The sequence below is a fragment of the Pseudonaja textilis genome, unplaced genomic scaffold (genome assembly GCF_049901715.1).
Source record: "Pseudonaja textilis isolate UNSWEBS1 unplaced genomic scaffold, rPseTex1.2 PTEXSCF25, whole genome shotgun sequence".
Lineage (NCBI taxonomy): Eukaryota > Metazoa > Chordata > Lepidosauria > Squamata > Elapidae > Pseudonaja > Pseudonaja textilis.
The window spans coordinates 189,878-217,640 of record NW_028262874.1 but is presented as its reverse complement, the minus strand read 5'-3'; the positions used below and the strand labels follow the sequence as shown (position 1 = coordinate 217,640).

Below are 27,763 nucleotides of genomic sequence, written 5' to 3'. Positions count from 1 at the left end.
TTATTCAGTTGCAAATTCCAGTGTCGAAAAAGAGAGGTCAGTAAACTTACAAATACCAGTCCGGTGATATATCTCCTCGCAGTAGAGAGATATGAAAAACTCAAAAAACTCCTCTCTTCCTTCAGCAACTCTTTAGTAGGGGAAGGATGCAGCTAACAAACCATCAATGTAATCCAATCCAGTAATTGTCAGTAATTGCCAGCAAACCGTCAGGGAATCGTCAGCAATCAATCAGGGTCTCTTGCTCCCTCTTATGGTGGTTTCACACCACACCCAAAATTACATGCTTTGCAGTTTTTAAAGTGACACACACTTAAACTAACAATCATAGTTAATATATATTATTTTACCCAAACTACATTAGGTGACCTATGTTATACCTAACAGGGATGAACAACAAATCCAATATCTTCATAGAATTCAAGAGCAGCTTTTCAGAATATTAGGGAACATATCAACTATGTTTTAGTCTATTATGTTCATCTTCAAATTGACCATTAAAGGCCTGAAGAGCCATAAGGTCCCTAGAGGATATTCTACTGAATATTCTACTGTTGAAAAACTATCCAGGTTTTGAGGTCCTCCATTAGCATGTTCATTTTCACATATCAATAATATCTGCCTTATCCAATTGGAATCAAGTTGGCAATAGTCCTGTCTATGTATAAAAAATATTCAGACCAAGAAGAGTATCTTTGGGATGGATAAAAGGAGTTCAGCTCCTGCCCTCAGAGATAATTGTTAATTTACACAATTTCTGTTTTGTATAAATTCAGGATATATAATTATTGGGTTAAAATTAAAGTGATGAAACAGACATACGGTCCCAAAACAGACAAAATTTTAATTAAACACTTATTGGATTGTACAACTGTCAATTTCTGTTAGCAGTTATGGTCTCTTAGTCTCTTGTACATCTAGAGAAGAAGCTGCAAAATTGCTTCACAAAGAATTTGGGATATAGAAGCTGAGAAAGAGGTTTTAGTACTCAAAAAAAGCATATAATACAGCCCTATATCTTAGATCCAGACATTTTATGTAACATCTGCTAATTTGAATCTAATTCTTGAAATTGTATGGGTGACACAGAAAGTTACATTGCACTTTTTATTTTTATTTTTTGTTTAATATGATTTTGCGTTCCATTTTTATATACAATCTTGTTAATATTCTGTCTTAAATATTTTAAACAGTGACTAAGGAACAAACTTTTCTTATATATTCATCAAAACAAAATTGGGTTTGTCAATAAGTAATATTTTGGAGTTGATCTGGACCACATTATAACTCAGCATTCTTCATTACTTTTTCAGATCACTGCTGGAATGCCTTCAGAGGCTCTGAGTGATAAAAGGAGATTCCCTTTTTTCCACCCATTGCTCCCCAAAGAAGGGATCCAGTACCCAGCAATTGTCCAGCTGCTCCTCCATTTCAGATGGACCCTGATTGGTCTCTTTGCTACAGACACAGAGAATGGAGATAATTTCATGAGGACTTTCCCTCCGATGCTTGTCAGGAATGGAATTTGTGTGGTTATATCAAAACGATTCACAACAACTGGACATACAGCATCCCTCAGGGAGGCCCTCTCTAAGTGGAGACAAGTCAATGTCTTTGTTCACTTTATGGAATTTATTACCATCTGGAACAGAATTTCTCTTTTTCATGAAAAATTTATGCATTTGCCAGGACCCATTGAAGGGAAAGTCTGGATCCTCACAAATTTTGCAGTGTATACAATAAAGAAGCACATATTTCTCAAATACATCCATAGTATTTTGAACGTTGGTTATCTGAGAAAAAAAAGGCCAACAGATGCTGCCTTTGAACCTTATTTCTTTGTGGAAGATCAGTTTCAAGATCATTATTTTTGCTGTTCCAAGCACGTCTTTTCTGTCAAAGGCCACAGAACATGCACCCAGAAAGCCCCACTGGAGACCCAGGAGAAAAGGAACAGGAAACAGATCGCAAGTGACCCCCATTCATACAGTATCATTCAGACTTTGGCCCAGGCCATGAATGCTGCTTATTCCTCCAGATCGAGGAGGGGAAGGAAGGAGGGAGAAAAGAGGTTGGGGGCTCCGAAGCTGCAGCCATGGCAGGTATGGGGGGTCCCGATAGGGATCCATTAATCTGAGATCCTTTGGAGAAGGAACCTAAAGGAGAAGGAGGGGAACATCTCAACCTTCTTGTGCTACAAATGGTCAAGAGATTTGCACCATCTAATTGCTCCTGTCTGACGCTCTGGAATAACAGGGAGCAGATCTGAAGTTTCTGTCTAGCCTCTGTTGGAGAAATCTCCTTCTGGGTTCAGTTCCAAGTGGGGAAGAAAGACGCTGGAAACATGGTGACTGCTTGGAAGATGGTTTAATGGTGGACAAGAGGACACGCCTTGGTTGAGGAAAGGGACTGAGATGCTGAGAGTTCAATTGTTTTATGCCCTCTGTTGGGATTTGAATTTGAGCTTGTATTCTGATCGGTTGTCAGACTCCCATGGGGCCATGCAGGGGCAACACTATAGGCTGTCCTGAGTCCCAGGCTTGGTTGAGCCTGCCTGGATGGTGATGTAATGAAAGGGCTTTGGGCAATTCCTACATAGCTTTACCTGGAGTAGATGTTTGTTATGTAAAATAGAGTGGCCTAGGCCAGAGTAATGGTCCATTAGCAAGTGGGGGTGGGGCTGAGTTTCAGGCTCTCTGAGTTTCTACTTTTCTTTTTAGGGGAAATATATTCTCCCTTTTTAGTATATCCTAAAATATTTTATTTTCCTAGGAATGAGAAAGGTTTTAACTCCCAACACCTCTTTCAGTCATTGGAAGAGTGTTGAATCCTCCCTTGTCCAACTGTGAGATTTTGTAAGTTGGATAAGTTGCTCTCATAATCTCCTCCTCGTCTTCTCTCAAGACTCAGTTACAGGTTGCAGTCAAGTACGATTTTGAGATTGTTTTCATAAACATGTATTTATTTACAAATAACTCAAGATGGCAAATGTCTCCAACACAGCTTCCTCCTTCATCCAGTCCACTTTTATTACAGTCAGAGACCAGCATTACAAATAATAATAATAATAATAATAATAATAATAATAATAATGGAGAAAAATAAAAATAAACGACAGTCAAGGGGCCGTTAGAGTCTGCCTAATGCTGAGTCATGTGCGAATATGTGGCAATATAAATTTCCTAAATAAATAAATACATAATTTTGTGTTACAACAGAACAGAATTTGGCCCCATTCAGAGAAACTGCTTCCTATTGATCTGATAACTGCAGTTGCACGTAAAAGAGTTCCATATATCCCAGATATTAGTAGAAGCGTCACAAAGTGAATCCCTGAGTCCTGATAGGAGATGCCGCATAGCGGGCTGTGAAGTCACTGGTGGGATTCAAATTTTTTTAATACTGGTTCTGTGGGCATGGCTTTAATTTGTGGGTGTGGCTTGGTGGTCACATGACCAGGTGGGTATGGGTGTGGCTTGGTGGCCATGTGACTGAGTGGGGTTGGCTTGGTGGCCATGTGACTGGCAAACCAAATACAATGGGCCCTCACTTAATGGCCGGTTGCTTAGCAAGTGTTCTAATTTATGACTTAACTCCCCAAAGCTACTTGTCCTGTTTTTGGAGTTTTGACAACCATGCACGCACACACACACACACAGAGCTTTCTAGCCCTGCTATTCTTTGATTCTGTAAGGATCTCCTGCTGGAGCAGGGGGTTGGACTAGATGACCTCAATGATTCCTTGCATGCCAGCCCTAGATTGTTGTGTTGCTTCAAAGAGTCTTTTGAAGGGTTTGTGTCCTTCCTTCCTCTCCTTTTTTCTCTCTCTCTCCCTCCCTCCCTCCCTCCCTCCATGTATTTATCTATCCATCCATATATCTCATTCACTTTCTCCATTCTCCCTCTCTTTCTCTCTTTCTTTCTTTCTTTCTTTTCATTTTTCTATCTCTTTCTCTTCCTCTTTCTTTCTTGCTCTTTCTTTCTTTCTCTCTTTCTTTTTCTACCTTCCTCTTTCTTGCTTGCTTTTTCTTTCTTTCTTCTCTTGCCCCCCCCCCCTCTCTGTCTCACACACACACAGAGACACACAGAGAGTCGGGGAGAGAGAGGGGAAGATAGGGACCCAGCCTCTTCGCTATTCCCCCACCGTCCGCCTTACGTTCTCAGGCCAGGCGAGGGAGGGGAAGGTGAGGGGCAGGGCCAGCTGCTTCAGGCAAGGTGAAGAGGCGTTGACCAAGCATGGGAGAGTAGAAGCCTGGGAATGGCGGCTCTCGGCTCAGCTGGCCTGAGGGGCTCCTGCAGGCATATCGTGACAAGGGGGGCGAGAAGACCTGGGACATCTGCCCACCCACCTGCTGGCTGGCCAGGCCGGGCCGATAGAGGCGCATCCACCGGGAGAAGGAAGCCAGGTGGATGTCCCAGGGCTGTTGCACATGCGCACTGCATCAGTAGTGGCTGCACAGACAGTGCACATGTGTAAAAGCCCTGGGACATCTGCCTGATTTGCGCCAGAGCCACCAGGTGGTAGGGAAAGCTAGGAGAGCGACTGGGACAAGCGGGCGACCCGGTTCGGGGGTGTGGCCAACCAGGGGTCACCACCCGTTCACCTGAGCCAATGAGAACCGGTTGAATACCACCTCTGTGTGAGCTGCAGTTCGAGTGGCCCCTTGTCCACAGGGGCACAGTCTCAGCTCAGGCGATATCTTTGTATCGCCCCCCTGAAACGGCTCTGGGAACTCCGTTGCAGCTCTCAGGGGTTAATTCCCTTTGGATTTTTGGCACGGTTATTCGATATAAATATCTTGTTGCTTTAAAGTCTGCTCAAATAAACATTCTTGAGAAGAGCAGCCCCATCTTGTTGGATTTCCGGATCTTTAAGACCTTGTTTGAGTTCACTTAAGTGCACTAATTCATCCCCCATCCTTAAAAGCCCTTCCCTGCAGAAGCCACAGGGGCTGAGTACCAATGAGTAGTTGTGTGTTCATTTTCCCCACAACAACAACCCTGTGAGTTGAGACTGGGCCCAAATCCCCCAGCCTGCTTCATGACCAAGGCGGGTCTTGAACTCACAGCCTCTTGGTTTCTACTTCGAGGGCTTCACCAGTAGACCAAACTGGCTCCCTTACATACTTATCAACCTTCACAGAATCCTTCATCATTAACATGTTTGTATGAGATACTATAATTTATCAAATGCTAAAACCCAAATAGTTTTCTACTGCTTTTTAGTCATACAGTTGTTTCTAGGAGAAATCAGAAATATTTTTCTGGAAAGTTGGTAATGTTTAAATAACATAAAAGTATATTTGTCTGAGAATTGTTATAAATCTTGTATAATAGTGATTTATCAACACTATTATATTAATGACAACATAGAAAAATTGATGACTTAATGACAAAATATTGTATCTTCCCACTTTCATGACAAAGATTATAAAAACTAAAGATTATTTGAGTACCATTTTTAAATCAGTTTTTATACATTTAATTATCATACCATCCACCCCTCACTTAACTGGGTTTCTGATCACATCACAAAATTGTTTATTACTCTTTCCTGAAATCAAGTTATATCAGCATAATATATTTAGGAAATGAAATAATATGGAAGGATGACTTGCATAGAGCACATGAGTTATATCGCTTGTTTCCCACCACACATTTAGAAAGGGCCGTGATAGGAGGGAATGACTTTTGGGGGGTGGAGGAGAGATTCTGCCTGGGGAAGAAGCAGATAAGAGGAGGACACCTACAGCTGCATAAAAAAAGGGTCGGTGGGAGATTTGTACTTTCTGACTCCCCAAATCCTGTCAGTGCAGCATTACAGCGAAGTGGGCCTAGCTCAGGTTTCCTGTCTGGGCTTCCTGGGAGAGGATGACCCTGACAATTTTCTTCTTCAGAAATCCGTGTTTCTGATAACCAACCTGTTGCTTTCAGGGAGTTCATAAATCTCCTTTTTTCTGTTGTTCAACTATATTTTGTTAAAATCTATATTGTTCGGATATGATCAACAAATTTTTGTGAACTTTTTTTGTTCACTTGTAAGATAGTCTTAACACCTATTTTCCTAATGAAGCATGTCTGTAAATTAGGCAACTACAGAAGAAAGATTCAAATGTGAAAAAGCATCTGGGATAAGAAACAAAGTTTTCTGCTTTTAAAATTGCTGCATGTTCCCATTCTAGTTCCATCCTTTCCTGGAGAAGAAAGAGTTTGTATTTCAAACTATAAACTCTATATGGACCCAAATGGAGAGGTAGCAGCAGATCTGTTCATTTCGGGCCACTTGGTTCTTCCCAGAGATGATCCCAGGAGAAAAACTCTGGTGTATTTTGTAAGACAGAGACTTTATATCAAGCAAGATGTTCTTTCACGGCTAAATGTGCTCAACAAGGTAGGAGAAAATTTTGGTGTCTTCTGTCTGTTTTCTGAAGCCTGAGGTCCCATGCTATTCCCCAAAGGTGGTGGACCTTCAGTGACAATTGAATCTGGGCAATAGAAACCGGATTTTTTCCCTTAGGCTGCTTGGGAGGCTTCGATATTGCTCCATGTTGTGGACCACGTACAATTAAGGGTCTCCATCAAATGGGTGAGAAACCCACAAGGGCTGGGGAATGTGTCGCTAGTAGCTTCTGGTTGTTTGCTCCTTGCGCCCAGAAGAGCAACGAAGGCGGCAATTCTACTGACCGGGCCCTGAATCCAGGCTTGGACTGTATCGAATGGGATTGAATGGTGTTTGGGCAGAGGTCTTTTTGGCCCCATTGGGGGAAAGAAGCTTCCTCTTGTCCTGCTTGGGGAAAAGTGTCCCCTGAAAGGACCGGTTCAAAGTTGGGGAGGTTCTTAAAGAGAGCAGACCTGGTCACACTTACCCATGCCTCTCTTTCCATAATCTGGGGGGCTCTTAAGGAGGCCAGACCTGGCCGGAGCTCTCCATGCCTCCCTTTCACCCTCCCTGGGATGGAGCAATGGGCCTTCTGCTCCTAGGAAGCAGCTCCAAGGCTTTCAGTTCACCTGAAATTATCAAGATTGTTCTGATATCACACCTTAAAATTATGGGTGTAAGAAGAGGGGAGAAATGCGTGTTAATGGGGTTATGAGAAGGAACCGACTGGTTATCACTTAATGCTGAAATCTTTTCTCAGTTCCATCCAGGGGTGGGATTCAAATTTTGTAACAACCGGTTCTGTGGGTGTGGCTTAATTTTTGAGTGTGGCTTGGTCATCACATGATCAGATGGGCATGGCTTGGTAGCCATGTGAATGGCAAACCAAATACCAGGGGACCTTGCTTAATGACCAGTTGCTTAGCAAGCGTTCTAATTCATGACTGATCTTCCTAGAGCTCCTTGACCTGTTTTTGGAGTTTTGACAACCACAGACACACACACACACACATCCTTTTATCCCTGCTATTCTATGATTCTGTAAAGATCTGCTGGAGCAGGGGGTTGGACTAGATGAGTTCCGAGATCCGTTGCAGGCCAGCTCTAGATTGCTGTGCTGCTGCAAATAGTCTTCTGAACCCAGGGTTTGTGTCCTTCCTTCCTCTCCTTTTTTTCTCTCTCCCTCCCTCCTTCTCTGTATTTATCTATCCATCCATATATCTTTCACTTTCTCCTCCCTCCATCTCTTCCTTTCTTTTTCTTTCTTTGTACCTTCCTTCTATCTTCCCCTTTCTTTGTCTATCCCTTTTCTTCCGTTTGCTTCCTTTGCTTCTTTTCTTTCTCTTTTCTTTCTTGTCTCTCTCTTCCTTTCTCATTCCCTCTTTTTCTCTCTTTCCCTCTCTTTTTCTCTCTTTCCCTCTTTATCTCTTTCCCCCTTTCTGTATCTCTCTCTCTCTCTCTCTCTCTCTCTGCTTCTTTCCCTATCTTTCCCTCTCTCCCCCCAACTCTGTGTATGTGTGTGTGTGTGTGTGTGCGCATAAAAGAGAGGCATGGGTAAGTGTGACCAGGTCTGCTCTCTTTAAGAACCTCCCCAACTTTGAACCGGTCCTTTCAGGGGACACTTTTCCCCAAGCAGGACGAAGCTTCTCTCCCAATGGGACCAAAAGGACCTCCACCCAATCATGATTCAAATTCATCTGAATTCAGGCCCTGGTCAAGATAATTCCCTTTTTTCTTTGCTATTTTGGGCACAAGAAGCAAACCAACCTGAAGCTCTTAGTGACACATTCTCCAGCCCTTGTGCGTTTCTCACCAGTTTGAAGGAGATACTCAACCATAGATGGTTCACAAAATGGGGCAGTGCAAGAAGGTAAGGGTGACAGTGGGGGATAGCGAAGTGGCTGGTTCCCCATCTTCCCCTCATTCTCCCCCACTCTGTGTGTGTGTGTGTGTGTGTGTCTTCCTCAGAGCTGCAGCTGGGCCAAGCCAGCAAGCTCTCCTTGGCACCCTTTGCTACTTCTTTTATTTCTTCTTTTTGGAATCCAGACTGGCTGAATAAAGATCACCAGATCACGGTGGAAGCATCCCTTTGGGCAACCCTCCTCCTCTCACTCCAGGTGGATGAGGGGGGCCCCAGAAGGGTGCACTTGAGTGGGGAGACACTCGCTCCTCAAGTGAGCAGCCACCCGCCCCGTACCCAGTTTTGCTGTGCTTTGGCATTTGTTTGAGGAGCATCTCCCTGCATGTGTGCACCCTCCTAGCCCTGCCACAACTGTCGGTTGTGAGAGGAGGAAGACGAGGAGGAGGAGGAGGAGGACTGTCACCCAAAGTGATGCTTTCACTGCAGTCTGGTGATGGTTGTTCAGCCAATCTGGACTTCAAAAAGAAGAAATGAAAGAAGTAGCGAAGATCGCCAAGGAGAGCTTGTTGGCTTGGCCCAGCTGCGGCTTTCAGGGAGACACACATAAACATGTACACTCACAGAGAGACACACAGAGAGACACACAGAGTGGGGGAGAGAGAGGAGAAGATTGAGATCCCGGTCACTTTGCTATCGCACACCATCGCCTTTACCTTCTCAGGCCAGGCAAGGGAGGGGAGGGTGAGGGGCAGGGCCAGCTGCTTCAGAAAGATGAAGAGGTGGTGACCAGGTACAAGTGAGTAAAAGCCTGGGAACGGCAGTTCCCAAGGGGCTTTGAGGTCCAATGGCCTGGAACGGCCAAGATCTGAGTGAGCATTGAACCACAGGTTCACCTGACCGCCCACTTCTTTGGTGTTGGCTTTATGGAGCCGCGGGGTGAGGTCTGGGTTGACCTGTGACAGCAGTGCCTTTAGCTGCACTTGCTTTTAAGTGTCCAAATAATCTGGCAAAGACACCGGAGTCGCTCAGGTAGACCTCCCCCCTCCACAGTCCTCCTCCTGCAGAAAATGGACATTCCCTGAGCTAAGAAGGCAAGGAGCTGCGGCTCCTCTCAACCAATTCCTAGGACTACCCCAAATGGTCCCAATTCGGCGTGGAGAGGGCAGCTCCCCCTGGCAATCCCCCTTTCCCTCAATGCTCTGACTTCCCGTGACCCACCTCCAGCCTGAACACCATGTTAGACCACCAGAAGGCCACTTCCCCACTTTTCAGCGGTGCTCATGTGCCAGACACTGCAGAACTCTCCACTTCCTTCCCCAAATTCTCCCTCAATTTCGAAATGAAGACACCTGTTGCTGACATGGGTACAACCGGGCTGCCGGCCACCTTTACCCCCCCACCCCACTTGCCTTTTGCCACTGCCACCTGGACCCCTAACCCCCAGCAGGTAAGGCCCAGCACCTGCGGTGAATCCCAGCTAAATTTTGCTGTACTGGAGGACAGGTGGAGAGGCTCATGTTCTCCTGCTGCTGGGAAAGCAAGAGAGTCTTTCCTGGCACAGTGAAAAGTTTGCAACTTCCCCTCCAATTGGGAAATGGGCGGCTCTGGGCAGCAGAGAAGCAGTCCGCTTGAATCCTGTTTATCTCTGCCACCCGGAGCTGTGCCAGGAAAGACTCTCTTGCTCTCCCAGCAGTAGGAGAACACGAGCCTCTCCACATCTCTTCCAGTACAGTGAAATGTAGCTCTGGTCCCCACTGGTCTTCATCTCACCCCCCGCTTGGATTCACCGCAGCTGCTGGGCCTTCCCTGCTGGGGGTGAGGGCGGCGGGTGGCAGCAGCAAAAGGCAAGTTGGCGGGGGGGGTAAAGGTGACCAGCAGTGGCAGGTAGGCAACTGGGCCCCGGAGCTTGCAGAGCCTCACTCACCCAGGGAGATCAGGTAGGGCCACAGCTGAAGGCATGCAGCAATGGCTGGCCTGGCGAGTGGGCAAAAGCAGGCTGCAGGCGATGCCGTGCATGCACGATAAGGACTGACTGGGTGTGGAGGGGAAGGGCAGGTGGAGAGGGTCGGGGCCAGTCAGTGGTGCAATTTGCCGGTTCTCCAAACTGCGCAGAATCATAACAACCAGTTCTATAGAACTGGACAGAACCAGTATAATCTTACCCCTGGTTCCATCTCTCCAGACTTTTCTATTTAATAAAGTCCTTTTTTTTTTGGCAATGTGAGATGCCAAAAGCAAAAGAGAGGAACTAACATAAGAATCTTCCAGAAGTTATATCTCCAACCATTTGGAAATAGTGAGAGATTTTGCTTACTTAAGTGAAGACCAGAGGCTAGTAACTTGTCTAATATCCATTTTTACCTCCATTTTCTACATTTTTCCTTTACAATCTTATTTCTTTTCTGCTCAGTCCTTTCCTCAATCTTAATGTGTGGAAAGTTGTCGTCCTGGATTTGTCAAGAGGGCTCGAGAAGGAGAGCCAGTTTGCTGCTATGACTGCCTTCCTTGTCCGGAGGGGACCTTCTCAACCCAGAAAGGTAGGTGACACCAGAGGAAAGGAAGGCCTGGTGGAACTGGATCCATCCAGAGAATTGTCATGAAAGTATGAATTAAAAAACACTCTGAAGCTGAATTGATTTTTGGTTTATTTCCAAAATGCCCTGGTTCTTATCTAAACAGAAGAACAAAAAAACTGTGAAGGAAGGGCTGGATAGAGACAGGTGGCTGTGGCAGATTGGGCAGGATTTACTACTGCCAGAGAAAATATTTCTTCTTTTTACCTTGGATGTAGCCTTCCTTCCACATTTACTTCTCTAGGAACACCTGAGTTCCTTGAAGCACGAGGTTTAGGTCCACCTCCTGAAAGGAGGATTGCAATGCAGTCTACATGGGTTCCCTTTGAGGAACACTGAAAAGGTATTTCTGATATACGAGATGCACAATGTGGTGGCATGGATAGTTATGCCTGTTTCTGGCTGCACCCGTATCACCACTGCTCCAATGGCCATTCCAAATTGTTTGGAGCAATCACTTGATCCGTCAGCCTCCTCGGAGGCAAGTATGACAAGAATTGCCACCGGGCAGGTAAGTTTCTCTAGAAAGATTAATTGATTCATTATTTACCTTTAGTAATGGAGGTTCCTATCAATATTCTGAACATTACAAAGGAAATATTTCAAGTCCAAACCTTCCCTCAATTTCATAACCTATCAAAAATATACCATAGCTGTATTTTTAAAAAAGTGATACACTTATTTTACTGCGGCTAGGATTGTATTTGCAAAAAATTGGAAAAATGAGAAAATTCCATTGCAGGAGGAAGTTATTAAGAAAATATTGGAATGTGCTGAGATGAGTAAATTGACATTTGAAATTAGAGAGCAAGAAGATAAACAATTTTATACAGTTTGGGACCTTTTCTATCAATGGCTGGATGATGAAATACAAAAATAGAATATTTAGAATGTTAGGTAATAAGGAATATTATTGATTTTTCTTCTCCCTTTTCTTTTGCTACTTGACATTACATTTATAAAAAAAAAATTTCTTTTTTTTAAAGATAGAATAGGTATGATTATATGATTTGTTATAGAATAAATTACTTAAATCATAGTTATCTCATAAAGCATGATTGAATAAAAGTATAGTCAATTTCTTTTTTTTTTTCAATAATGATAGGTGGATATATAAGTTTGAATTGATAATAAGAGTTATTATGTAATGTATTTGTAATTGTGACTATGAAATGAATGCACAAAACTGATGAACCAACCGACACACTGTTTGTATATAAGTATCGAAGAGAGCAGATGTTTTTATGTTTTTTGTTTGTTTGATTGTTTGTTAAAAAACCAATAAAATTGTTTTCAAAAAAAAAAAAGTGATACACTTATTTTCTATCCCTGGAGATATGAAAAATCCATCTTGGAAAATGCTCCTGATAATCACTTGTTCCCAAAGAACTTACAATGTATCTTGAAATGCAAAGGACAAAGAAATACGGCTTTTGGGTTTTTTTTTCTCAGATACAGAAAAATGCACCAAATGTCCAGATGATAAATACCCAAATAAAGAAAGAGTGCAATGTATCCCCAAAGTTATAACCTTCCTGTCTTATGAAGAACTTCTGGGCATCATCCTGGTCTCTTTCGCCCTTTTCTTGTTCCTAACCACAAGCCTTGTTTTAATTATCTTCATTAAATACCGAGAAACTCCCCTTGTCAAAGCCAACAACTAGGACCTCTCCTACATCCTCCTGGTCTCCCTCCTGCTTTGCTTCTTGTCTTCTTCTCTCTTCATTGGTCAACCAAGGAAAGCCACCTGCCTTCTCCGACGAACAGTCTTCAGCATAATCTTCTCAGTTGCTGTTTCTTCTATCTTGGCCAAAACCATCATGGTGGTGCTGGCCTTCCTGGCCACAAAACCAGGAAACCGAGTGAAGAGATGGTTGGGGAAGAGCTTGGCCAACTCCATCATCCTTTCTTCTTCTTCTGTCCAAATGCTCAACTGCTCCATCTGGCTGGGAGTTTCTCCCCGCTTCCCTGACTCTGACCTTCACTCCCAGCCTGGAGAGATCATCCTGCAATGCAACGAAGGGGCTGTTGTCATGTTCTATGTCACCCTCAGCTACATGGGCTTCCTGGCTACCATCTGCTTCACAGTGGCTTTCCTGGCAAGGAATCTACCCGGGGCCTTCAACAAAGCCAAGCTGATCACCTTCAGCATGCTGGTTTTCTGCAGTGTCTGGGTGACTTTTGTGCCCACCTACCTGAGCACCAAAGGGAAACACATGGTGGCTGTGCAGGTCTTCTCCATCCTGGCCTCCAGTGCTGGTCTGCTGGGCTGCATCTTCATCCCCAAGTGCTACATTATCCTTCTGAGGCGAGAGCTGAACCCAAAGGAGCATCTCACAGCCAGAACAATTGTAAAAACATAAGACGTAACACCATGACATTTAAAGAATTGTAAAATTTCCTTTTATCTCAAAGTAGACACTAATTATTTCAACTTAGATAATGTGCAGGAATCAAAGAAATCATGTCTACATTTTTCAATGGGAAATGTTTGAATGACTGTAATCCTTGCAACTCTCTTCATCTCAATAAATCTTGCTAAAGGGAACTTTGAAAATCATTCAGAGGAATTTGTTATTCAGCCACTGCCAATGAATTTGACACCTTATTCTTACTGAGAGCAGCTAATAGTGTATCTATGAGAGAATGAATAGGAATAGTGGTAAGATGGCTGGTGTGGGAGCCAAACTCCAACTATGTTGTTTAACAATCTCCCTGAGAGCCATTGGCCATCCCACCAAGCCAGAGAAGGTGGAGGCTTCCAGGTCCTCTTGCTTAGATGTTTTCATCCAGTGAGACCTAGTTAGCATCCCTTTCCCATAGCTGCTCCTGCCCTGTGAAAGAGGCTTCTCCATGAGATCCACCATCCTCTCTCCATCCCCTGATTAAAGCCGGTTCTTTTCCACAATGCTTGAGGTAGTTGAGACCGGAGTCCAGAAGATGCAGAAGGAGGAGAAGCCCCACGGGAGAGTCAGGCTGCAACCTGATGAAATTGGGCTCATTGTGGATGCACCGTGTGAATAGTTGCAAGCAGGAGTTTGGGGGTGTCTCAAACTCCACCAGAAGAAAGAGGGTCTCTCTCTCTCTCGCTCTTTCTCTCTAAGGTGGGAAGCCCACCAGTGTAACGCTTGAAGGCCTCACCTGGGGGTACACCTCAGCCCTCTCGGGCTGCTTCCAGCCCCAGAAGCCCCAGAAATAAGTCCTACCAACGACTTTGCTCCAGGCTCCCTGGAAGTGAGCAGAAGTGGGGAGAAGAAAGGTGACTAAGAGATCCTGAATGTCTCTAGAGATAAATTTCAAGGAACTGTAAGGCAATAAAGGCAACCTCCACTTATGACCACAATATTTGTTGCTAAGTAAGTTCTGTCTCACTTTACCAAATTTTTTGCCTCAGTTGTGAAGCAAATGAATACAGTGTTTAGTTAAATGATGCGGTCATTAAGCAAGTCTTCCAGTGACCCCAAGGTACTGCAAGTGTCATATATACATGCCTTGGGGTGCTGGAATGATCGTTAGTATGAAGACTGGTCATAAGTCACTTTCCTGAGTGCCGTTGTAACTTCAGTCATCAAACAGAATTTTGTAAGTGGAGGACTCCATGTTGTCCTCAGAGCCATTTTTGACAAAGAGACTCCTGCCCTTAAGATCCCATCAGAATGGAGCTGGAAGGGACCTTGGGGGTCATCTTTTCCAACCCCCTGCCCAAGCAGGAGACCCCAGACCATTCCATGCAAAGGAGTGTCCAGGCCTTCCTGGAAGACCTCCAGGGACAGAGCCCCCCCCCCCCACACTTCTGAAGGCAGCCTCTTCCCCTGGTCCATGCGGGATCGAGGGCTTCTGGCCTGCTCCTCAGGGGGCGGCTGGAGGGACAGGAGAGGCCTCGACTTCATCCTTGAATACCCCCATAAAAACATAGAGAAAAGGCCGGCATTCTCGGTCCTCCTCCTCTGGGGAGAGAGCCTTGCCAGGACTCCCAGCCTCTCTCACAGCCCCAAGGAGGAAAGGCTGCCCCTCCCCAGCCTTTCCCCCTTCCCCTGGCTTCCTTCCAAGTGGGACCACCAGGATCTCCTCCCAAGGGCCCCAGGCCACCAGGGATTGGATCAGAGGGGGCAAAACCAGCCATCATCCTGGCAACTGGCTGACTCTCCTGGGTTGCTGCTTCCAGGGAGCCTCGCTCTGTTGCCAAAGGCTCCTGGAGGTTTTGCCAGAGCGAGGGGACCCTCCAGCCCCCAGCCAGGAAAGCAGGGAATGGGGTGGGATTAAGAGGAGAGGAGACCCCCTCAGCCTCACACAGGTGCAGGGTTGGAGGTATTAACCTCCTTGAAGATGGGCAAAAAGAAAGGCCACCCATTGAGCCATTGCACCCTCCATGTCCTGGCCAAGCAGGAGATCCCACATGGCTCCAGTTGCAACCAGGGTCTTTTTATCCAGGGTGATTTGGGTGGGGACCCTGCGTGGATGAGGGGAAGGTCCAGGGAGGGAGGAAGGTTGTCTCCCATATTCGCTGCACGACCTTCATGGACGGACAGGTTGCTATCAGGTTGGTTTTCATTCACCTGCTGCAACTTCCAATTTTGGGGATTGTTTTGGTCTGATACAGCTGCTGCTTCAGGATCCCCCCCTTGCCTCCTCATTTTGGGGGGTGGGTGGGCCCTTGACTCCCCCCAAAATGGCCCAATGTGCCCCAGAAAAGCATAGAGGAGACCCAGCCTGAGACCCGAGGGAGGGTTGGCTCTCTGGGAAGGGGCCCTGAGCCCACTGAGGGTCTCCATCTGCAGGGAGCCCTTTCAGGAGGGCAGGAAACCTGGGCATGAACTCGCTAGCATTGCTCCTTCTTTCATCACCGCATCTCAGCCTTGTTTCCTTTCAGCAAGTAAAGCATATTTGCTTCCCACAGATGAATTTCCAAATCTGGAGCTCTGAAACTTGAAGCCGAGTCCTTGTTGACAGGCTCATTCCCAGCCCTGCAGAGGAGCCTCTTCCCCCCTATGATGAAGGGAAAGGCTGGGAATTTATTTCTTCCTCCCTCTTGGCTCCCCAGGGAGTTTTCCAGCCACCACCTTAGAAACCAGTCCAATGAATGAAAAAATACAAGGAATAATGCGGAATTATGTCCTGTCCTGAGCCACGAAGCCCTGAATGTGGAGAATTCCTGGCTTAGCCTCAGATTTAGGCCTTGATTGTCCCTGCATAATTTCGGACTCTGGCCCTCCTGCTCTCATGGCTGCTTCCCCCCTGGAGAGGTTTATTTCAAAAGGGGACAGATCAGTCCTGCAAGACTCATTTCAATCCATTTCCAGGTGAACAGTTTAAAATAAATCCTCATTTTAATCCCTTTTGATGCAGGCAGCCTCATGGACCCACCCAAAATCCAAGGCCGGAATGGCCCCTTCGGTCTTCTCTTGTATTAGAAATTGTTATGTATTTGCATACTCACCTTGGATAGGTCAGTCTGGATGGCGGGAAATTTGAAGAGCCGTCATTGGCTGCGAGCCAAGAGTAGCCCACTATAAAAAAGGCTGCCGTGGTTTTGCCGGTGTTCAGTTCTACAGAGAATAAAGAGAATGAAAGATCAACTGGGTCTCGTGTCTTCCTTCCCACAACGCAACACTGTCGACGAAAGTTGGATACCCCAATTGTTACTCCTATTAAACCAGATGGGTCCGTACGTATCTGCAGAGACTATAAGGCAACTCTCAACCATGCGCTACAACAAAGCGCATACCCAGTTCCTGTGGTACAGCACCTATTACATTCTTTGGGGGGAGGTAGAATCTTCGTGAAATTGGACCTTGTGCAAGCCTACCAGCAATTGCCGGTTGACCCAGAAACAGCGGAAGCACAAACAATTGTGACCCACAGGGGGGCATTCAAATGCAACAGACTGCAATTTGGAGTTAGCGTGGCCCCCGGGGTGTTGCAGAGCTTAATGGAACTCCTATTACAAGGAATACGGGGGTGGTACCATACTTTGGCGACGTATTAGTATCAGCCAGGGACACAGAACAACTGAAAGACCGCCTGAGGGAGGTCTTACAAAAATTTAAAGAGGCGTGACTTAAAGTTAAAAAAGAGAAGTGCCAATTAGCCACCAATAAGATTGAATTCCTGGGATACCTCATAGACAAAGAAGGGATCCACCCCACTGAAAAGAAAATCAGAGCAATAAAGGAAGCTCCCAGACCGGAAAATAAAACAGATTTACAAGCCTTTTGGGGACTTATTAATTTTTACAATGTATTTTTGCCACAAAAAGCAACGGTAGTGGAACCACTACACAGGTTGCTTGATAAGAAAGCTACCTGGACCTGGGGGTGATGAGAAGAAACAGCATTCCAGGGAATCAAAGACTTACTTACATCAGACTGTGTGCTAATACAATACAGCAAAACCCTGCCACTAACATTAACGTGCGATGCGTCACCATTTGGCATTGGTGCCATACTCAGCCACATATTACCCGATGGAAAAGAAGCACCTATCGCATTCTATTCAAAAACTCTTATCAAAAATGGAGCAGAATTACAGCCAATTAAATAGAAAGGCATTGGCCGCAGTAACAGGAGTAAAAAGGTTCCACAAGTACATCTAGGGCAGAAACTTTTCACTTGTCACAGACCACAAACCTCTTTTAGGAATCCTAGCAAGAAACAAAGCTACACCTAACATACTGTCACCGTGGATGATGAGGTGGTCTGAATTCCTCGCAGCATATAACTACAACTTGATCTACCGACCAGGAAAAAATATAACACACGCTGATGCCCTGAGCCGTTCCCCGCTACCTGAGTTAGATGATGATCCTGTACCAACCACATCAACCCTGCAAACCGAGACATTGGCAAACCTACCCATAACAGCAACAGACATTGCTAGGGAAACCACTCAAGAGAGAAACCTGGCACGGATTTTAAATTGAGTAGGTAAAGGATGGCCAGAGACCGCAAGTGACGAGACTGTTAAACTGTTTCGGACTAGACAAATGGAACTATCTATCTTAAAAGGATGTGTACTATGGGGGGATAGGGTGATCATACCGGATATATTGAAGGAAGGAATACTTGAATTATTGCATGAGGGTCACCCGGGTATTGTCAGAATGAAGTCCCTGGCTAGGAGTTATGTATGGTGGCCAGGGATGGATAAGGAAATTGGGGAATGGGTAGCAATGTGCAAACGATGCCAAGAAGCTAGACCTGCACCCCCTTCTGCAAAACACCTAGGGGGCCATGGTCTAGAATACACATTTATTTTGCAGGACCAACTAAATGACACACATTCTTAATAGTGGTAGACGCTTACTCAAATTGGCTAGAGGTAAGCATTATGCACTCAACCACAACAGAAGCTGTTATTAGACAACTAAGGAAGCTTTTTAAAACACATGGATTGCCGGATTTAGTTGTATCTGACAACGGATCACAATTCACAGCACTAACATTTGAGAGGTTCCTAGCCAAACAAGGGATAAGGCATGCACTAACAGCGCCAGGTCAGCCGGCTATGAACGGACGGGTAGAACGCATGGTCCATTATACTAAGGAAACACTACACAAATTGGGAACTGGAGATATATAGGAAAAGATATATAAGCTACTAACTATACAGCACATTACACCAAACACCACAACAAATAAAAGCCCAGCAGAACTATTAATGGGAAGAAAACTAAGATCTAACCTAGACAGACTACACCCCACATATAGCCCTGAAAAGCCAACAAACTCCTCCAGTAAGTGCCGCATATTCAAAACAGGGGACCTGGTCTATGCAAAAAACCTCACGGGGGAACCATTGTGGATACTGGCAACAATAACCCAAATAACAGGACCCCAGTCATAGAGGGTAGAGACAGAGGATGGAAAGAGCTGGAGGAGACACATAGATCAAATCAGATCAAGAGCCACACTGAGAAACACTAACATTCAAAGGGAAGAATGGGAAGAACTTACACAAACACAGGAATCATCTCAAATATTACACAAAAATAACCAAACCAGAGAGGGGGGAGACCCCTCAAACACAAACAAAAGGAGAGGGAGAGACCCTCCACAAGTACGAGAAGTAACAAAACAAACCCTAACAACAATACAACAACCAATACTAACAGTAGCCCCGATCGGAAATTGCAAACACGTACCTGAAACTATAGAAGAAGAAGACAACTTTGAAAGACTGGAGCAGGCTTCGGAGAACCATCAAGAAGCCACTCCTGGCGGGAGCAGCCGGGCCGACTCGACCAGCCCGGAAAGGCCAGGCGGGAGTGGCATGGCTGACTCTACCTTACAGGAAACTCCACGGAAGAGAACAGGAGAAACAGCGAACCCGTCCGAACAGTCCGGAGACAAAACCATGACTGAATTGCGCAGGTCCGGTCGAACCCATATGAACCTCACCTATTTACATGACTACGTAACATAGGAAAGGCCTGATTGGTTGGACTGCACCACATGGGGAGGGGTGTTATGTATTTGCATACTCACCTTGGATAGGTCGGTCCAGACAGCGGGAAATTTGAAGAGCCGTCATTGGCCGCGAGCCGCGATCAGCCCGCTATAAAAAAGGCTGCCGTGGTTTCATTGGTGTTCAGTTCTACAGAGAATAAAGAGAATAAAAGATCAACTGGGTTTCAAGTCTTCCTTCCTACAATGCAACAGAAATCCCTCTTAAATTCTAATATTCCTTCCCTCCCTCCTCTCATCAAAGCCATTGCTTAAAAGTGGGGAGGGATCCAATGTCCAGAGCAGAACCGGGTGGCCAAATTCAGGAGTTGAGGGGGGTCGTTTCCAGTGGAGGAAACCTCCTCGGGGGCATCTTGTTAGCCAGCTAGATCAGAACCGCTGGTGCCTGTTGCCCTTCATCCCACACTTGCGAATGAAGACGACTGGCATTCCTCCATTAGACCTTTGTCACCTGGAAAGCATCCACCCACCCCAAGAAAGCAACCTGGGGGGAATATCTAAGGTGACACTTTCTGAGTGGCACTTCCTGAATCCAAGACTGAGCTCTTCCCTCCTTGAATCACCTGCCATGAGCCCAGTTCTCCAGGGGTCTCCAAGAGCGGGGAAAAGACCAGCCAGGACCTGAAGAGACCTGAAGGCATGGAATGGCCTCCCTGGGAAGGTGGAGGGTTTATCCCACCTGGGGGTTCCTAAGGAGGGGCTGGACAGCCACGGGGAGGGAGGGTGGCCTTCCCAGCCACACAGCCAGGAAACCACCCGAGGAGGCAGCTGGGGAGAAGCCCGGCCAGTTCTGCCTCCCTGTCTGGCTCTGGAGCTCCCCTTCCCCCTGGGCCGCCTGGGTGGGAGCCTCTCCTCCTCTCCCAGCCTGCAGGGATCTTCCTCCTCCTCCCTTCATGCAAGGAAGCTCCTCCTGCTCTGGGCGATGGGGCTGCCCTGGGTGTCTGGCTTTTCCTGCCCCCCCTGCCCTTGTCTCTTCTGCTCCCCCCTCCTGTCTCAGACCCCCCAGTTGTCCCTCCTGGGCCAAGGCATGCATGGGAGTGAAACCCCTCAATGACTGGAGACCTGGGACACAGGGACCCCCAAGGGCACCCACAGAGCCTCGGAGGTGGGGAGGCCAAAGGGGCCGCAGAGCCCACTATAAACGCTGCATCCCCACAACCAGAAGATCTCGGGCCTCCAGGCTGCCCCCAACCCCTTTCTTGCGGGGCCTGGCAAGAAGAGACGTGGGGCACCCAATGCAGGGAAGCCTGGATAAGCCCTTGAGGTGGCCTCAAAAGGCAGCCCTGAAACCTCCAGGAAGGAAAGACAGACGAGGCAGGGAGTCCTCCACTTATGACCTCCATGGAGCCCCACCACTTGTGTTGCCCAGGGAGACGTCTGTTAAGTGGGCTTTAACCCACTTTATGATCTTTCTGCCCGTTTGCTAAGCAAATAGCTGCAGACATTAAGTGAGCCAGATGGTTCTTAGGCATATCTGGCTTCTCCACTGACTTTGCTCACCCGAAGGTCACAAAAGGGGATCACGCGACACCCTCCCAGGACACTGTGGCCTTTATAAGTGTGAGACAGTTGTTTAAATGTAAATCCTGGGACCCCACGGAGGCTGCCATGGCCACAAGGGTGGAAAGGGGCCCTAAATCCCTTTTTTAGTGCCACTGTGGTGTTGAATGGTCACTAAACAGAACATTGAAGGTCGAGGACCCTCTGCCCAGGAAAGAGCGAAACCGTCACAGGAGGAAGGGAAGAGGAGGATTCCCTGATAAGTCCTGGCAGAGCTGCAGGGAGGTTTCCCCCGGCCTCCTCTTCCTCCTCCTCCTTCCACCCGATTCCCCTCCTGCCTCTTTTCCCTCCATCCATCCATCTTCCTCCTCCACCTCCCTGGGAAAGAAACGGCCTGGAAGCCCCTTTGGGGTTCTGAGGGAAATGAGCTCAGGCACAGGTAGAGATTGCAGGGGGGGGCAGAGCTCTGGGGCTTCAGTCTGCCCCCCCCTGATTTTGGGGTCTCCTGCCGCTCGGAAAGCCATTGCCTGACTTCTGAAAGGGCCAAGAGACTCTCCTCTGGCCTCGGCCCTTCCTTCTGGCCATGTCAACTTTTCTTCCGAGGGGTTTCACATCATGTCATCTCCAGCTAGTGATGACACTGGGGGGCAGTCGATGCTGCTACCAGAGGTGCCAGCTGCCGACCTGCTAGCCGACCTTACTCTGGAAGAAGTCCCAGCCGAGAGGCCCAGATGGTCGTTGGGTGCCGGATGGAGGGATCCCGAAACACCCCCCCTCCTGGGATCACGGTAACCCAAAGACGTGCGAGGGAGAAGCTGTGGCAAGAAAAGGAAGAGATGGAAAGCACGTTAGATCAAGCCAGACAGCTGCTCAAGGGTGCCTTTGAGAAACCTCGCACAGCTCCAAGGTACGAGGGGGAAGGGGGAGCGAGTTCAGCCAGGGGAAGTTGGGCTGCCCCCACCCCCCTAGCCCAGCCTACGCCAGCGCAGCAGCCGGCTGCCGCCCCAGGGCCCCCAGCGGGAGGTGTGATCCCTGGAAGACACGCAGCCCTCAACCTGCCTCCGTTAGACGTGAAGTTTCGGGGAAATCCCAAGGATTTGGGTTTCTTCCTGGCACAAGTCGGGAGCTATATGGAGGAATATGAGAGAGCATTCACTTCTGAAGTGGCCAAAGTGAGATGTGTTACCAGGGCCCTGGAGGGGATAGCGGCAGACTGGATGGTGACTTTGTATAATAACAACTCCCCCCAACTGTGGAATCTCAACGTCTTCATGACTGCATTGAGAAGATTTGAGGACCCTCTAGCGGAGAGAAAGGCTAGGATCAGAATGAAAACCATAAATCAAGGGGGAAGATCAGTTGCTGACTACACCCAAAGGTTCAGACAGCTGGCATGCCACATCCGAGGCTGGTCCCAAGGGGCCCTGATAGAGGCCTACAAAGATGGCCTGAATGAAGATATATACCACATGTGCATCTCCAGAAGGGATCCATATGACCTGCAACTGTGGTACTTGCTAGCGGAAGAGGTGGAAATAGATCTGACCTGAAGCAGACGCAGAGGAGGCCCTGTATGGAGCAAACCGCTCCCCCCGCGTCTCCGAGAGGCCCCAAAGCCTCAGAAGGGAGGAGTGATGGCAAGACCCAAATCCACTGCCTGTTTTCGATGCGGGAAGGAGGGCCACTGGATTGCGGATTGCAGAGTCAAGCTGGATCCCAAGGGAGCGCAGAGGGCAGGGAGGAATCCCGAAACCCCCCCCCCCAGCCAAACCTTGCGAAACCAGGTTAAAAACAGGGGAGATTGCAGAGGTCGCCCCTCCGGCAGGAGAAGAGCCGGGACCTCCGACCTTCCTCGAAGAGAGTGAAACTGACTCAGAAGACGACGTCCTGGTAAGTCCTAACAAGGGGCCCATGACCATCCCAATAAAATTAAGGGTGCTCACTTCAGGGATTGAAGGGGAGATGTTGGCCTTACTAGACTCTGGGTGCACGAGGTGCGTAATCAGCATGAAAGTAGTTAAGGAGGTGGGCATCAGACTGAGAATTTTAAAAACGCCCATATCCCTTTGCCAACTGGATGGATCAGTATCGGGAGGTTGCCCTGCACGTTTTATAACGGAACCCCTAGAAATGACCATGGGAAAACAGGGCGAGACCCTGTGCTTTATTGTCGCCCCTCGGATGGAACAGCCTTTAATATTGGGGCTGCCCTGGCTCCGGAAGTGGAATCCCCATGTGATGCCACTTCATTTTACCTCCTCTGGCAAGATGAAAATCATGGTCCAACTTGAGATGGACAGAGCAGCTGCATACCTAAGGTTCCAAACGTGGAGGAATCCCAAAATGAAGAACTAGAGCAATTAATGGCAGGTTTGTTGGCTGAACTAGTTGAAAAAGAGAAAGATGACTTGCTCAAAGAATTCGATGAAATCTATAGGGTGAACACCATTTACGCAAGGCATCACAATTGCCCAAGGGAGATCCATATCCGCTTTTCAAGAAGATGCGTGAGAGACCTAATACTTAGAAAGGCCAGAGATGAGAGAATATTATATAAGGGCAAAGAGATCATAGTTCTTAAGCAGATTCCAAGAAAAGTGAGGGCCATAAGGCAAGAATATAAATTTTTAGCCAATTACTTAAATAAAAACGAAATCTCATTCAAATGGCTAATCCCAGAAGGGATGCTAATATCGTGGAAGGGAAGAAAAATTAAAATAGATTCAATAGAACAAGCACAAGACTTCCTAGAACAGCTAACAACCACGGAGGATCAACACACCAGGGAGGAAACCCAAAGGAACATGCAGGAAGATCATAACCGCCATAGGAACAAAGAAGAAAGATCTGTTCAAACTCAAGGGAATGACAACTTACTACAAGAAAGAGAAGAAACAACCCCATATCAACCACAAGAATAGAGCCGTATAGTTACGAGACAAAAAGCGAGGCAGACTTAAGTAAATGGACGAAGGAAGGAAAATTCTTTCCATCAATATAAACGGCCTAAATTCAAGAGCTAAAAGGAAAAGGATTCTAACCAAACTAATAAAACAAAACGTTGATATAATTTGCATACAAGAAACACACATTACGAAAAGTGAGGAGAAATTCCTAGATTGTCCGAAACTGGGAAAATTATTTACAGCACCAGCAGATAAACACAAAAAGAAAGGTATTGCAATCTATGTGAGAGATGACTTAAAAGCGGAGTTAATCTGGGCGGACCCTGAAGGAAGAACTCTGGTGGTACAAATCTCGATTAATGGCATTACATTTTTACTGGTAGTAATCTATGCCCCAAATGATGATCAAGGTAAATTTTTTAAACATCTCCACCAAAAAATAATAGATTTTGAAAATGGCAATATTTTCCTGATTGGCGATTTTAACTCTATTGCTGACTACTGGAAGGATCATAGTAACAGGAGTAAGAACAAAAAAGGAAAAAGAGAATTCTCTAAGCCATGTAAGGATATGATGAATGAAATGAATCTGGTAGATATCTGGAGAAAATTAAATCCCAAAAAAGAACAGTTTACTTATTATTCTAACCCACACAAAATTTGGACAAGAATAGATATGGCTTGGATAAACGGTGAATTAATTAATGAAATCAAAGATAGCGAAATCTTACCAAATGACTGGGCTGACCACAACCCAATTCAAATAACCTGGAGAGGTAGAAGAAAACCAAAGAAAAGATGGACTTTTAACACTCATTTAATAAAAGAAGAATATACTAACAAACTGAAAGAAGAACTGAACTTCTTCTTAAAGGAAAATAATAATGATCTAACTTTGAAACAAAATATATGGGACACATTAAAGGCATTTATAAGAAATAACAATCTCTTACAATGCTATGAGAAATAAAAGAAAGTATGCCCAACAAAGTAACCTACAACAAGAAATTAAGGATTTAGAAACCCAACTACAAAAGAACCCCAAAAACCAAAGAATACAGAACCAGTTAACAACAACTAAACACAAACTAAATTTACTGGAACAAGAAAAATTGGAGATTAGTCTGAAAATGACTAAACAAATCTACTTTGAACATGCAAACAAGCCAGGGAGATGGTTAGCCCACAAACTTAAGAAAACGAAAGAAAAAAGATTGATACACCAATTAATGGACGAGGGGGACAATATGCAAGAGGAGATAGAGAAGAAAAAAGAGATCACTTTTAAATACTTCAGGAAATTATACAAAAAAGAAGAAGTCTGTGAGGATAAAATAATGAAATACCTGGAGGAAGCGAATGATAAAGTAATTGGAGAGGAAGAGATAGAATTATTAAACCAAAATATAACATGGTCCGAACTGAAGTCAGCAATAGAGAAGCAAAGTAACAATAAAGCACCAGGACCGGACGGGATAGCGGTAGAACTTTACAAAATAATCATAGAACAAATTGGACCACTGATGCTGGATGTATTTAATGAGGGTACTCTTAGCAGCCAAGATGCCGGACTCGTGGAGGGGAGCCTTAATTTCGCTGATCCCGAAGGAGGACCTAGACCACAGGCTTATTAATAATTATAGACCGATTTCGCTCCTGAATGCAGATTACAAACTATTCTCTTCTATAATAGCCAATAGATTAAAACAGGTTTTAAACACATATATCCATGAAGATCAAAATGGATTTCTCCCATTTCGACAAATTAAGAATAATTTAAGAACAGTGATAGACATTTCAGAATACTATGAAGCCCATCCGGAAAAACAATTTGCATTTATGTTTTTGAATGCTGAAAAAGCATTTGACAATTTAAATTGGCATTTCTTAATTCAAAAAATATATAACATGAACCTCGGCACCAGATTCGAAAACGTCGTCACTACAATTTACCACACTCAACAGGCAAATATTCTAATGAATGGGGAACAAACTGGCCCGATAAAAATAGAAAAAGGGGTAAGACAGGGTTGCCCTCTCTCCCCTCTGCTTTTCATATTCACCCTAGAAACTCTTCTGACATACATTAGGCAAAATTTGAGAATTAGAGGACTGAGGATCAAATCAGAAGAGTATAAAGTACAAGCTTTCGCTGATGATTTGGTTTTTTTTCTGGAGGAGCCCATAGAAAAAGGACACAACTTATTAGAAGAACTAGAACGATTTGGAGAAGTCGCAGGATTTAAAATAAACAGGGGGAAAATGAAATTAATGACTAAAAATTTAACAGGAGACCAGAATAAAGAGCTAGAGACAACAATGGGAATACAGGTGACAAAAAAAATTAAATACTTAGGAATTTGGCTAACTCCACAAAGCAAATCATTAAAAGAAAACAACTATGACAAACTTCTCCAACAATCCAAGAAAGACTTAGATTCCTGGAGTAAATTACAACTTTCCTTATTGGGCAGGATTGCTTTGATTAAGATGAATATTCTGCCAAAATTTCTATATTTATTCCAGACAATTCCAATCAAATTAAATAAATTTTTTTTTTATGGAATTAAACAAGATAACGCTGAAATTTATTTGGGAGGGGAAAAAAGCTAGGATTAACGTAAAAGCCCTACAAGATTTGAAAAGCAGAGGAGGGTTAGCCCTGCCAAACTGGGAAATATATCATACGGCAGCCACCCTACTATGGATAAAAAATTGGGTGAATCTAACCAACAAAAGAACACTAGTATTAGAAGGCCACGATATGCAGAAAGGATGGCATGCCTTTCTGTGGGAAACTGGAAAACCCAGGCAATCATATTTCCATAGGCATCTTATCAGGGACTCTTTATTAACTAATTGGAAAAAAGTACGTAAAAAACTTTATCTAAAAATACCGATTTGGCTATCTCCAATGGAAGCGATAGTACACCCTAGTAATTTGGACATATCCAAAATGATTAAGTACGAAAATTTATTAGACCCACAAGGAAAGCTGAAAACATGACAAGAATTACAAGAGTGAGGATTTATAATTGATCAGTGGGTGTACCTTCAAATTCATAGTAGATACAAACAAGACATTAAGGAATTTGGAATCTACAATAAATTACAGACTTTAGACAAAATTCTATTAGGACCGAGTAAAAAAAAATATCTAAATTTTACAAACTTTTATTAGAAACAGAACTAGAACAAGAAATTGTCAAAGGAAATATGATTGCATGGAGCAGAAACGTGGGTCGGAGCATTACCCTAGCAGAATGGGAAAAGATCTGGAACAGGAACATTAAGATCACGAAATCAGCAGCTTATAAAGAAAACTCATATAAAATGTTTTATAGATGGCACCTGCCCCCTTTGAGATTGGAGAAGATGCACCCCAACACGAGCCCCAAATGTTGGAAATGTCAAAACATAGAAGGTACCTTCTTCCACATGTGGTGGTCATGCAAGGAAACCCAGAAGTACTGGCAAAAAGTTAGGCACTGGCTAGAGGAAATAACCAAGGAACAAATTGAGTACAAACCAGAGTCCTTCCTTCTAGGAATTTTTGATAAACAAATATCCCAAAAATCAAAGTATATTACAATCCATATCTTAACCGCGGCCAGACTGGCATTTGCCCAGTGCTGGAAACTACCCACTATCCCCACTGAACTTATGGTTATTCAGAAAATTCTACAATGCGCCGAAATGGACAAACTAACCCAAGCATTAAAAAATAAAGAATCCTCAACCTATTATAACAATTGGAATCCTTTGTATAATTGGCTAAACCAAAGATAGATCACCTCTAGGAAAATTAAGGCCGAGGGCCTCCGAAGCAGAGATAAAGAAAAGCACCATCAACGATAGTTTTGAAGAAGAAAGGACCTTACAGACAGTCACAAAAAATATGGTTTTATTATAATTGTTTTCCCTACTCTTTCCCCTCCTTCCCTTACCTTTCCCTCTTTCCTCTCTCAAGCCTTCCTCTCTTTCCCTCTTGGCCTATGCCAAGACTTGTTTGTCTTTTTGTTGTATATAATTTGTAGCTGTGTTGTTTTCTTTTAAAAGTAAAATTAATAAAGTTTTTTCTA

The 27,763-nt window shown here is 45.2% G+C and overlaps 1 protein-coding gene and 2 long non-coding RNA genes across 6 annotated transcripts in view; 1 reads left to right on the top strand and 2 right to left on the bottom strand.

Moving 5' to 3' along the window:
• The window catches only part of LOC148123672 (uncharacterized), a 127,379-nt gene extending 122,960 nt beyond the window's left edge, over positions 1 to 4,419 (bottom strand). Inside the window, exons 1-2 of the long non-coding RNA XR_015740595.1 lie at positions 4,005 to 4,419; positions 3,642 to 3,910 (exon numbers count right to left, since the gene is read on the bottom strand). This is a non-coding gene — a long non-coding RNA (uncharacterized LOC148123672). The remainder of the gene's footprint in view (positions 1 to 3,641; positions 3,911 to 4,004) is intronic.
• The window catches only part of LOC148123670 (vomeronasal type-2 receptor 26-like), a 211,190-nt gene that overhangs the window by 151,910 nt on the left and 31,517 nt on the right, over positions 1 to 27,763 (top strand). For 3 of the 4 annotated variants that reach the window (XM_087919079.1, XM_087919080.1, XM_087919081.1), the window contains exon 3: positions 1,314 to 2,102. The exons of the other annotated variant lie outside the window; for it this stretch is intronic. In XM_087919079.1, coding sequence (XP_087775205.1) covers positions 1,314 to 2,102 — 789 coding nt within the window. The remainder of the gene's footprint in view (positions 1 to 1,313; positions 2,103 to 27,763) is intronic. 4 annotated transcript variants of the gene reach the window in all.
• On the bottom strand, positions 12,116 to 19,716 carry LOC148123671 (uncharacterized). Its single transcript, XR_015740591.1, has 3 exons — positions 19,297 to 19,716; positions 16,251 to 16,359; positions 12,116 to 14,041 (listed from the first exon to the last, which is right to left on the bottom strand). It is a non-coding gene; the product is annotated as an uncharacterized LOC148123671 (long non-coding RNA).